We start from the raw sequence: 12222 nt of genomic DNA, 5'->3' as shown, positions 1-12222 counted from the left end.
ATTTCCTGTTTTCCCTTATTGCTTCATTTTTCTTGCACAGTTTACATTCCCACAGTGAACAGTCAATACTCATGACCATGTGCATTGCAGAGTATAACCAGACTCCTGCAGCAAGCATTTTTCTGATCTTATTTCTGATTTCAGTTAGCTCCCTCTGCAGAAGGAGAGTCTGCTTAAACTAAATGCAATCCCATATCCTACTTCGCCCACTGGCCAATGAAATTAGGCTCATGTTTGGCTATGATTTTATTTTTGATTTTGCTGGTTTAGAGATGGCCTGTTTCCCAAGAGCACATTACACTATCATTTGTAAAGTTATGTTGTCTTCATGAATAACCTTAAGGGGCAAAATTACCTTGTAGAATTAAGGGGAAATGTTGGGTACGGCAGATGGAGATATATCACTTCTCTTCAAGAAAGGTCTCACTGTGCAGCTACTAAGAGGGTAGTCAGCAGACAGTGTCCCTATTAGCAATTTTTGAGCCCTTCTCATACTCTTCTCAGAATGGCCCCATGACTGAGCAGGGACACGAAGGGAGGGCTTGACTATTTCTGTCTGGTGGGAACTCAGCTCCAACAGGCAATTAGGCAGGTTAGTCTAATAAAGACTGTATCATCGCATGGCTCTCCCATGCCCAGTCCTATTTCCTCCCAATTCCTTTCATAATTGTTACTCCCCCCAAAGCCTTATGCAGTCGTAATTCTGCCTTAGCGTCTGCTTCCCTGAGAACAAGAGGCTGGGGGTGAGGGAAATGAAGTGACAACCAAATATAGGTTGCAGTATGCTCCTAGACTCCTGAAGTATACTATTCCCAGCCTGTGGCTATGAATAGCCTCTGGGGAGCCTCAGAGTTACTGCAAGAGATCTGCAAATATACACACATGCCCAACATTGCCTGTAGCCTGAATACATAATATGTCTAAATATATTGAATAATATGTGTGCTATTTTTCAAATATATAAATAACAATTCACTAAAATAGTTTTTCTAATACTGCATTTTTAGATCAGTGGGTGCTAATAGTACCAGATACACGTGTGCACACGCAAGCACACACACACACACACACACCGCACATACATCCAGGGAAAGCTTTTGCTTTGAAGACATATGTTAAAAGGGCTGTGAACCATTGTTTCACATGTGACCCTCTTGTCTTCATACATTAACGGAGACTTTCCCCAAAGACAAAAAACAAACTTTGAGAAAGGCTACCTGATTCCCAAATTGAACAGCTCTAATTTGATAAATCTTGATAACTAAGAGGTGCAGAATGACCAATTCTAGAGGATAATGAGATGTTGTGTGGCCTCTTAGTTCAATCTCAAACCTTTTAAAACATGTGCTTTTTTTTTTACTGGCAACCTGGGTTCCTGACCCTCCTGTTCAGAGAGATGACAGGTAAAAAGTATTTGGCTTGGGTTGAACATCTCCGCTTGTTTGGGGACAAATTGCTTGGTCTTTGCATACAATAGTTATTTTTAGGGAGCAGATACCATTTAATTTTGGATTGCCAGTTAAGTGGAATCTTATAGCTGAAAAGGACCAGCTACCTACAGAGGAAGACACAGATTCATTCTGGGGAGTATAATAACTTGTCCAAAGCCACATAGCTAATAAGCAGAGCACGTTTCTCTTAACAGTAGACAGGAATTGTTAAACTAAATTTGAGCTTAAGAAGCCTCCTCCAAGTTTTATGTAATGAACTACAACCTAATTTAGTATGTAAACAAATTGAAAACCTAATTTAGAAATTTGCCTTTGTAACATATAGCTGAGTCTCAGCCAATTACAGCAGCTGAACTTCAGCCAATCACAGCTGCCAAACTGTTCTCAGCCAATTACAGCACTTGAGTTTTAGCCAATCATGGCTGCCAACTGTTCAAACTAGGTTCAAATAAGTCAGACACAAGCTGTAACCAATCAGTCTGCCTCTGTACCTCACTTCCATTTTTTTGTATGTCACTGCCTTTTCTCTGGAGAGAAATACAACCTGCACATGTGGTAAGGCAGAGCATTTTTGGTCTGACATGCTGCCCAATTTTAGAATGGCAAATTAAAGCCAATTAAGATCTACACAACAAATCTAGTTATGTAGATCTTGATTGGTTAATTAAGTAATTTTTAGTAATTTTGTCTTTTATCAGAATCAAACTGTGGATTGTGATTTGAAGTACCACCCTCCCAGGGAGCTAGAAAATTCCATTAGTTATTGTTAGGGTAAATTTCAAAAGTTCTCTGACAATATTAATTTATTAAGTCATTATCACCCAATAGCATATAAATCATAAATTATTTCATCAGTTTTGATTTAGTAACTAATATTTTGAAGGACTAAACAGCTGTGGGGAAAAATAAATTTTAAGATTCCTTCTCTAATTTAAAAAAAAAAAAAAAGCAGTCCAGGGGTTTAGTGAAGAGGAACAGAATTATATGGGAGGCACTTCTGGGGTGGGGGAACAGCACTGGAGATGGATGGTGGTTGAGGCCTTGAATGTCAGAGAGAGGACTTTCCAAGGGAAGAAGGTGCTGAAAGAGGATGGAGGCTGCCATGACCATCGTCCTTGAATTTCCTCCACATTGCCCATGTGAGCAGAGCACCTTTCAAATGTCTGTGGATATCACTTGAATGACACCAAGTCTTATCAAACCTTTGATTTTTCTGTCTGTCTATGATCTGCCTTCCCTCCCCATCACCCTAGCAATGCTTTGAAAATAACTCGCTAGGCTAGACGATTGGGTTTCCTGTCACATTTTAGTGTCTGCCGTGCTGTGAAGACTGCGATGGCAGAGATACACATTGCGGAAGGAAGTCAAGCTTGTTTTCAGCATCAGTTGATTTATTAGATCCTTGATATTTTCCAGGCTACGACAGACACTTCTGTTGGCCTGGCATACCCAGGTGAGGCAACCCACCAAGGCTGGGAGCTTTGTTAATGTTTCACAGCTGAGTGTTTACCCAAGTCATTTAAGCATCTAGGACTATGGGATGGACTTAAACACTCTTCTCTTTGAGTTCTTCCACCTTTCCACTCTAAGCTGAAAATATTAGTGAAGAGCCACTTCTGTCCTCAGCAGGTATGATACGTTTACTCTCAGACTGAAAAGTGCTATAAATGTTATAAGAACAAGATCTAAGGGTCTTGTCGACATATTCTAATGGAGTTTTCTTTAAAAGATGGGCTAACAGAGGTGTCACTTATTAGTCTAGTGCATGACTTTGGAGTCAGGCTGCATGGATTCACATCCTGGTTCTACCAATTACTAATGATGTGGTTGTAGGCAATATACTTAATCTTTCTGAACCTCAGTTTCTTTAACTTTCAAATAAGGACAATTTCATCTACTTCAATACATTCAAAGCACATAGGAGATGTGCAATAAATATGAACTCTTATTGTTCTTGTTGTGCTTTCAAGATATTCCAGGGCCAGGAGGCTCATGCCTTTAATCCCAGCACTTTGGGAGGCCAAGGCAGGAGGATCCCTTGAGGTCAGGAATTCAAGATAAGCATAGGCAACATAGCAAGACCCTTGTTCTACAAAAAAGAAAAAAATCACTGAGTCTGGTGGCACAAGCTTGTAGTCCTACCCACTTGGGAGGCTGAGACAGGAGGAGTGCTTGAACCCAGGAGTTTGAGGCTGCAGTGAGCTATGATGATGCCACCGCACTCCAGCCTGGACAAAAGAGCAAGACTATATCTCTTTAAAAATAATGAGTAAATTAAAAGATTTCTGGAGAAAGGATCTGATAATATGACATCTATGGCTATCATTGTCATTGTCAGTAGTAACATAAGATCTAACATGATACTACTGGCATGTACTTCGTTTTCCAAATCCATAAAATAGGACTAATGTTGCTGGCCCTTCCTGCCTTACTGGATTATGATATATGAATACATAAGTGAAGTAAAAGATGCTTGAAAAATATATTTATACTATTGTAGATATGAGATATTGTCCATTGTCTTAGACCATTTGGGCTGCTATAACAAAATACCATAGATTAGGTGGCTTGTAAGCAACAGAAATTTCTTTCTCACAGTTCTGGAGGCTGTGAAGTCCAAGATCAAGGTGTGGGTAGATTTTTTTATCTGCCTAGAGTCCACTTTGTCATAGATGACACCTTCTCACTGTGTCCTCACAGGATGGAAGGGGCAAGGCAGTTCTCAAGGCCTCTTACAAGGGCACTAATTTATTCATACGGGCTCCACCTTCATGACCTAATTACCTCCCAAAAGGCCCCACCTCCTAACCATCACCTCCTCTCCTTTCCTTGGTAATTAGCTCCTACCCATCACCTTGGTAATTAGCTTTCAACATACTAATGTGGGGGCACCCAAACATTCAGACTGGAGTGCTCATCTCATACAAAGTAACAGCAGCAATGGCAGTGGTGGTGATCGAGTATCATTGTCCATCCTTTTGGCACTTATGTTGAGGCTGTCTCTGTGTGTGACTGGGATTGAGGAGGCCCTGTTTTATTAGGGGTGAGGGAAGCTGGCTCTCACTGCACTGTCTTTGACAGAACCTTGTGCTGTTGAGAGCATTGCTTTTGACATCCAATATTTCTATCATAGAGTCTGAAGCACTTCTGTCAGGGGTTGTCAGTCTCTGAGAGGTCGATGCCAGGGTCTGGTTTCCAGCTCAAGAACCATGGGGTACTAGAACCATGTGAGACTCAGGTGATGGGGAGGACCTTGCTCCCTCTTCTATCTGTGGTGGGGGACTCCTCTGAGGCTGCTGCTGGTTAGGAAGCAGTAAGAAGCTTGCATTCATAGAAAAAGGAAGGAAAACAAAGCACCAATGCTTTTATCAAATTCAGCATTACGCACTTCCTGTTTAAGAAGGAGGGACTATTTACCCCTAAGTTGAAAATGTTTAGTGAGGAGGAGAACTCTTCGGTTCAGAGCTAGGCATAGATCTGCATAGGCAATGAAATATGTTGGGACTCTCATTTTAGATAGATTATTTTTTATTCCAAGCAAAAGAAACCAACTTTAGCTAATTTTAAAAAAGAAAATTAAAACACACATACACATATTTATACCATACACACATACATATTAGAAGGCTACAGGATAGCTCACAGAATCAAATAAAAAGCTAAAGAATCTGGCTGCATATGGGACAGGAAATTAGGAACCTAGGTTGGAGACATTAATAGACTATTCATTAGCTAGGGGTTCCTCATGTCACTTTACTCAGGGATTCTCTTTTCTGGAGAAAGTTAATTGGCCTTGCTTGGTGATATGGTTTGGCTGTGTCCCCACCAAAATCTCAGCTTGAATTGCATTTCTCAGAATTCCCATGTGTTGTAGGAGGGACCCAGGGAGAGAGAACTGAATCATGGGGGCCAGTCTTTCCGTGCTATTCTTATGTTAGTGAATAAGTCTCACGAGATCTGATGAGTTTATCAGGGGTTTTCACTTTTGCTTCTTCTTCATTTTCTCTTGCTGCCACCATATAAGAAGTGCCTTTCACCTCCTGCCATGATTCTGAGGCCTCCCCAGCCACGTGGAACTGTAAGTCCAATTAAACATGTTTTTCTTCCCAGTCTCAGGTATGTCTTTATCAGCAGCATGAAAACGAATGAATACAGTAAATTGGGACCAGTAGAGTGGGGAGTTGCTGAAAAGATACCCAAAAATGTGGAAGGCAAAGGTTGGAACAGTTTGGAGGACTCAGAAGAAGACAAGAAAATGTGGGAAAGTTTGGAACCTCCTAGAGATTTGTTGAATGGCTTTGACAAAAGTGCTGATAGTGATATGAACAATAAAGTCCAGGCTGAGGTGGTCTCAGATGAAGACGAGGAACTTGTTGGGAACTGGAGCAAAGATGACTCATTGTGTTTTAAAAAAGAGACTGGCAACACTGCCCTGCCCTAGAGATTTGTGGAACTTTGAACTTGAGAGAAACGATTTAGGGTATCTGATAGGAGAAATTTTTAAGCAGCAAAGCATTCAAAAGGTGACTTGGGTGCTATTAAAAGCATTGCATTTTAAGAGGGAAACACAGCATAAAAGTTCAGAAAATTTGCAGCCTGATGATGCAGTAGGAAAAAAAAAATCCTATTTTTTGAGGAGAAATTCAAGTTGGCTGCAGAAATTGGCATAAGTAGCAAGGAGCCTAATGTTTATCCCCAATACCATGGGGAAATGTCTCCAGGCCATGTCAGAGACCTTCCGGGCAGCGCTTCTCATCACAGGCCTGGAGGCCAGGAGGAAAAAGTGGTTTTGTGGCCTGGGCCCAGGTTCTCTGTGCTGTGTGCAGCCTAGGGACTTGGTTCCCTTGTGTCCCAGCTGCTGCAGCCATGGCTAAAAAGGGCAACGTAGAGCTTGGGCTGTGGCTTCAGAGAGTGGAACCCCCAAGCCTTGGCAGCTTACACATGGTGTTGAGCCTGTGGGTGCACAGAAGTCAAGAACTGAGGTTTGGGAACCTCCACCTAGATTTCAGAAGATGTACAGAAATGCCTGGATGCCCAGGCAAAAGTTTGCTGCAGGGGCGGGGCCCTCATGGAGAGCCTCTGCTAGGGCAGTGAAGAAGGGAAATGTGGGGTGGGACCCCCACACAGAGTCCCTACTGGGGCACTGCCTACTGGAGCTGTAGAAGAGGGACACAGTCTTCCAGACCCCAGAATGTTACATCCACTGACAGCTTGCACCGTGAGCCTGGAAAAGCCGCAGACACTCAATGCCAGTCTGTGAAAGCAGCTGGGAGGGAAGGTGTACCCTGCAAAGCCACAGGGGAAGATCTGCCCAAGACCATGGGAACCTACCTTTTGCATCAGCGTGACCTGGATGTGAGACCTGGAGCCAAAGGAGATCATTTTGGAGCTTTAAAATCTGACTGCCCTCCTGGATTTTGGACATACATGGTGCCTGTAACCTCTTTGTTTTGGCCAATTTCTCCCACTGGGAATGGCTGTATGTACCCAATACCTGTACCCCTGTTGTACCTAGGAGGTAACTACCTTGCTTTTGATTTTACAGGCTCATAGGTGGAAGGGACTTGCCTTGTCTCAGATGAGACTTTGGACTGTGGACTTTTGAGTTAATGCTGAAATGAGTTAAGACTTTGGGGGACTGTTGGGAAGGCATGATTGGTTTTGAAATGTGAGGACATGAGATTTGGAGGGGCCAGGGGTGGAATGATATGCTTTGGCTGTGTCCCTGCCAAAATCTCAACTTGAATTATATCTGTCAGAATTCCCACATGTTGTAGGAGGGACCCAGGGGGAGATAATTGAATTATGGGGGCCATCTTTCCCATGCTATTCTCATGATAGTGAATAAGTCTCAGGAGATCTGATGGGTTTATCAGGGGTTTCCACTTTTGCTTCTTCCTCATTTGCTCTTGCTGCTGCCATGTAAGAAGTGCCTTTCACCTTCCACCATGATTCTCAGGCCTCCCCAGCCATATGGAACTGTAAGTCTAATTAAGCCTCTTTTTCTTCCTAGTCTCTGGTATGTTTTTATGAGCAGCATGAAAACGAATTAATACACTTGGTAACATGCCAATTACTTGGCCAAGGGAAGGTGAGGCACCTTGCTTTAAAAGTGAATGCCAAAGAGAATAACAGCTCCTCAGTGAAATAATGAAGCTGTGTTAGCTGATGGGAGAACAGATTGCTGAGGAGACCATAGGAACAGATGTCTGCAGAAGTGTCTGTTTCTTGTCATCAGCCTCATTGCTGTAATAGCTCCCCAAGGCTGCCAGAGTTTACATTTATTTAAATAGAATCAACATGTTTCTGTTTCATAGTATCTTTGGTAAAATTATGCTATGTAAAAAGGGGATTACAGTCTTCTCACCAAAAGTAAGATCTCTGCCTTGTCTGTCTGGCCCATCTGGAGAAAAGGAGCTTGGGCCATCCCGAAGAGCTTTGGTTGCCTCACCTTTCTTTCTCTTTAAAAGCTCCATTCTGGGGATACTAGGGGTTTGGGCCCCAAGGTCTCTGGTTAGCAAGCCTGGTGCTTCCTTAGACAGTAAACTAAAAATAAGTGTCCTCAGCACCGTTCATGTTGGCCATGACAGTTGGGCCATCACTTTACCACAAAGATACTTGTCATTTGGGGGTTTGGAAAAGGGAAACACTTAAGTGCTAGTTTATCAGCCAAAAGAAGCTGCAACAAAAAAACACAATACTCATCCTACCCACAGACTTCTGGTCTGAGTATCAGCTTACAGGGGAAAGTTTAGCCTGTTATAATTTAAAGGCACAGAGGCGTTTCTTTATTTACACATTTGCGGGGGGAAGGACGGATGATGTGAGCCCACAGCAGCTGCCTTCTAGAAGCTCCCAGGGAGACTTTAAAGGAGAACAAAAGTGTATTTTAAAAGGTGTTGGAGCATTTGCAAAATACAGAGGATCAAAGAAGGAAAGCTTGCAATGATGTATAGTATTAATATTTTGGTGTACTTCCAAACCTGGGTTTAGATCAAGAGGAAGAACTTAGGGGTCGACAGCATTGTGCCATAGATCAAGAGGTTCCCGTCTTGTTTCCAAGCTCGCCCTCCTGTATCACATTTGGAAATGATGCCTGAATGAAAGTAAATGTGCAATCAGTGCAGCTACTGTGAAGACATGTTTTAATGAGTTTCATTCATAGAATTCCTTCATTCATTTAATATTACAACATCAAGGCTTTCCCCATGTTTTAAAATTTCTTTGCCCCTATTATTTTAATAGCTTTATAATATTTCATCAAATGGCTGTTCTATAGCTAATTGAACTAGGTCCCCAGCATTGGACAGGGAATATTATAAATAATGCTGTGATGGGTATCTTTGTGCATAAATCAGGGCATCGTTTGTCAAAGAAGGGTCCAGCCTCAAACTCTGTTGGGTGTGAGGCCATGGTGCTGTCACTTTTAACTCTGTTAAAAGGCAGTTCTTCATTAGACAAAGTCTAATGATCTAGGTCATGGGTTATTCTAACCCAATTTATCTTCACTGTTTTTTTTTTTTTTTTTTCATGTCTTCAGAAGTCATTTCCTATTTTGTCAGCAAGGAGACTGGAAAGTAAAAAGATAAACTTTATTTTAGATATTTGTTGCTAAGTCAGAAAAAACTTGATGAGGATCTGCAAGAGCTGGGGCAAAACCTGTTTAGGAAAATCAATCAGACAGGTCTGAACACTGCTTTTAAAAATATAGTTTAAGTGTTCCTGTATTTTTTAAAATATATTTTATACTACTATTGTAAAACATGCCTCCATTATGCACATAGTACTTGTGTATGTGACAATCATACCAATAACATTTATTTTTAAGGCAGGAAGGAGGATTTAGAAGCCTAAATTGTTTCTTCTTTAAAAAAATCTAAGCTGCCTCTCTTAGAAGCCCCGGGGGCCCAGATATTGATGTGATTTCTCTTCCCTGCTCCATTTATCTAATCACCTAGGCATGTACTGTTAGAATATTCACTATAACAACGGTCAAAACAAAAACAAAAGCTGACATTAATTGAGTACTTACTGTATGCCAGGTGCTAGTCTAAGACATTGAAAGGGTGGATTTGATACATTGAACCTTAATACAGGGAGGATATCTACTTCAGGTTCAGTGGACCTTTTTGAAGAGGTGACAGCCATGGGAAGAGGGTCAGGGGACGACTCTGGCATGGGCAAAGGGGCCAAAGTGCAGAAGAGTGTGACCCATTCTGTTGTGGCTGGGGATTAGTGACAGCATGGGAAAATGACATCAAATCCAGCTGGAAAACTCTTAAATAACAAGATCCAATGCACATCTTAAGAAAAGCATACACATCTCTATGAAGATAAATTGTGGGGTGGATGAGGCGTGCAGAGAAAGGCACTGTTGATGTAGTTTGGGCAATGGATGATGAGGCCTGGACTCGGGTCTGCTGGTGGGTTTGCACAGAAATAGATGGGCTCATAATGTACTTTGGAGATAGAATTGACATAACTTGATAGTAAACTGCAAAAACAGAAGGTAGGGTAAGGGAGAAGGAAAGGCCAAGTCTTGAGTTTTTTATTTGGGTCCCTAGGCTAGTGGTAGAGCCATGGTCTAAAATGAAAAAATCTGGGGGAGTAACTGATTCATGGGCGAGGAAATGGAAGGTTCTATTCTTACCTTGTCATTTGCCAAAACTGGCATTCTGACTAAAAATAAAGAACACAAAACTAGAAGCTCTAACCTTTCTATAATCAAGTTTGTGTTGTAAAAAGAGACCAAGTGTTCGGTTCAGGCAGACCTGGGACTACCATTTCAAGTTGTGTGACTTACGTTAATTACCTAGCCATTCACCACTTGATTCTTCAATTTCGTAATTTATTTAAGAAAGAGTTAATACTACCTGCCCTACATAGATGATGATATAGCACCAGTACACCTCCTAGCACAATCTCTGGCACATAGTAATTCCATTTCCTAAATGTCAGTTGCATTTCTTTGAAATAACATGCACAAGATAGAGCTGCTATATGCACTAAATTCTTCTGTGTGGGTGTCCTGGGCATCCCTCAGCCTGGGTGATAGGATATGATATGGATGAAGGGCACCTGGAAGGCAGGGGTGGCCCCAGATAGACCTGTCATTTGCCATCTGAAGTCCCAAATGTTTCATTCTTTCAGCTGAAGGCTTTTGGCCTTTCCAAAATACCAAAGGCCTTGAGAAAAAGAATAGTTTAAAGCAAGGGTCCCAAACCCCTGGGTGACCGACTGAAGCTTCGTCTGTATTTACAGCCATTCCTCATTGCTCACATTACCATCTGAGCTCTGCCTCCTGTCAGATCAGTGGTGGCATTAGATTATCATAGGAACGCCAACCCTATTTTGACCTGTGTGTGCGAGGGATCTAGGTGCGTGCTCCTTATGAGAACCTAATACCTGATAATCTGTCACTGTCTCCCAACACCCCCAGATGGAACTGTCTAGTTGCAGAAAAACAAGCTCAGAGCTCCCACTGATTCTACATTATGGTGAGTTGTATAATTATTTCATTATATATTAAAATGAAACAATAATAAAAATAAAGTACACAATAAATGTAATGTGCTTGAGTCATCCCAAAACCATCCCTGCCCCTGGTCCATGGAAAAATTGTCTTCCACAAAACAAGTCTTTGGTGTTAAAAAGGTTGGGGACTGCTGTTTGAAAGCATATTTGTCAGTCATAGAAAGTCATCATACTGTAGTGATTGAGAGCATGGATTCTGGAGCGATTGCCTGGGTTTTGAATCTCGTCTTTGCCACTTATGAGCAAGATCCCTGAATTCTCTGTACCTAAGTTCCCTCATCAGTGAAATTGGGAAATTAATAATTTCTAACTCATAGGATTGTTATGAGTTTTAATAAAACTTATATTTATAAAACCATAAGACAATACCTGGGAAATAGCAATCACTATATAAGTATATGTTAAATAAAATAGTAATCATTAAGGTGTTGGAAAACAGATGACTTTGAGAAGATGAGAGAAGGGCAAGGCTGAGGAAGAGAGGGAGGGCTCCAGAGTAGCTAGACACCCAGAGAAAGTAGAAACAAGGCTAAGGCACTGGGCCACCATGAAAGGAGCTAAAGACAGATTTTTCTGCCTCTCTATTTTGTCTTCTGAAGCCCCTCAAAAAAGAAAATTCCAAGATACCCCAGTTTCAAACATTAAAGCTAAGTTTTTCCCTCTTAGAAGCAGCCTTTAATCTGGGTTGGGGCTCAGGCAAGGTAACATACATTCAAACATGCATTTTTGCTGTTGCCACTTCCATCTGCAAAGTCCTTCTACCAGGAGTTTATAAAAAACATAGTCAAGGTGTGATATGGTCTGGCTGTGTCCCCACCTGAATCTTATCTTGAATTGTAGTTCCCATAATCCCCCTTCATGGAAGGAACCCAGTGGGAGGTAATCGAATCATGGGGGTGGTTGCCTCCATGCTGTTCTTGTGATAATGAATGAGTTCATAAGGGGCTTCCCCGCTGGCTTCACTCCATACTTCTTCTTGCTGCTGCCATGTGAAGAAGGACATGCTTGCTTTCTTCACATGGGGAAAAGAAAGGCTGTTAAGGAATCCCCAAACTCACCTGGAACTCTGGCAGGATCTAAATAACACTCCTCAATTTTTCCAAATGTGGTGAACATGTGTAGAAGCTGGATCACTTATATATTCCTAGTGGGAGTATAAAATGGTACAGCCACCCTATAAATCAATATGCAGTTTCTTAAATAAATATACAACCCAACAATGATTGGGTTGTCTTTA

General features: G+C 41.7%; 1 protein-coding gene across 2 annotated transcripts in view; it reads left to right on the top strand.

Annotated features, from left to right (window-relative positions):
* PDHX (pyruvate dehydrogenase complex component X) overlaps nucleotides 1-12222 on the top strand; it is a 198075-nt gene that overhangs the window by 123090 nt on the left and 62763 nt on the right. Inside the window, exon 11 of one of the 2 annotated variants that reach the window (XM_055281937.2) lies at nucleotides 10891-10948. The exons of the other annotated variant lie outside the window; for it this stretch is intronic. Within the exon in view, the coding sequence (XP_055137912.1) occupies nucleotides 10891-10936 (46 nt within the window). The 3' untranslated portion in view covers nucleotides 10937-10948. The remainder of the gene's footprint in view (nucleotides 1-10890; nucleotides 10949-12222) is intronic. 2 annotated transcript variants of the gene reach the window in all.

Source organism: Symphalangus syndactylus, chromosome 6, assembly GCF_028878055.3.
Source record: "Symphalangus syndactylus isolate Jambi chromosome 6, NHGRI_mSymSyn1-v2.1_pri, whole genome shotgun sequence".
In the NCBI taxonomy this organism is placed as follows: domain Eukaryota; kingdom Metazoa; phylum Chordata; class Mammalia; order Primates; family Hylobatidae; genus Symphalangus; species Symphalangus syndactylus.
The sequence above is the reverse complement of the archived record's forward strand: the minus strand, read 5'-3'. Positions and strand labels throughout refer to the sequence as shown.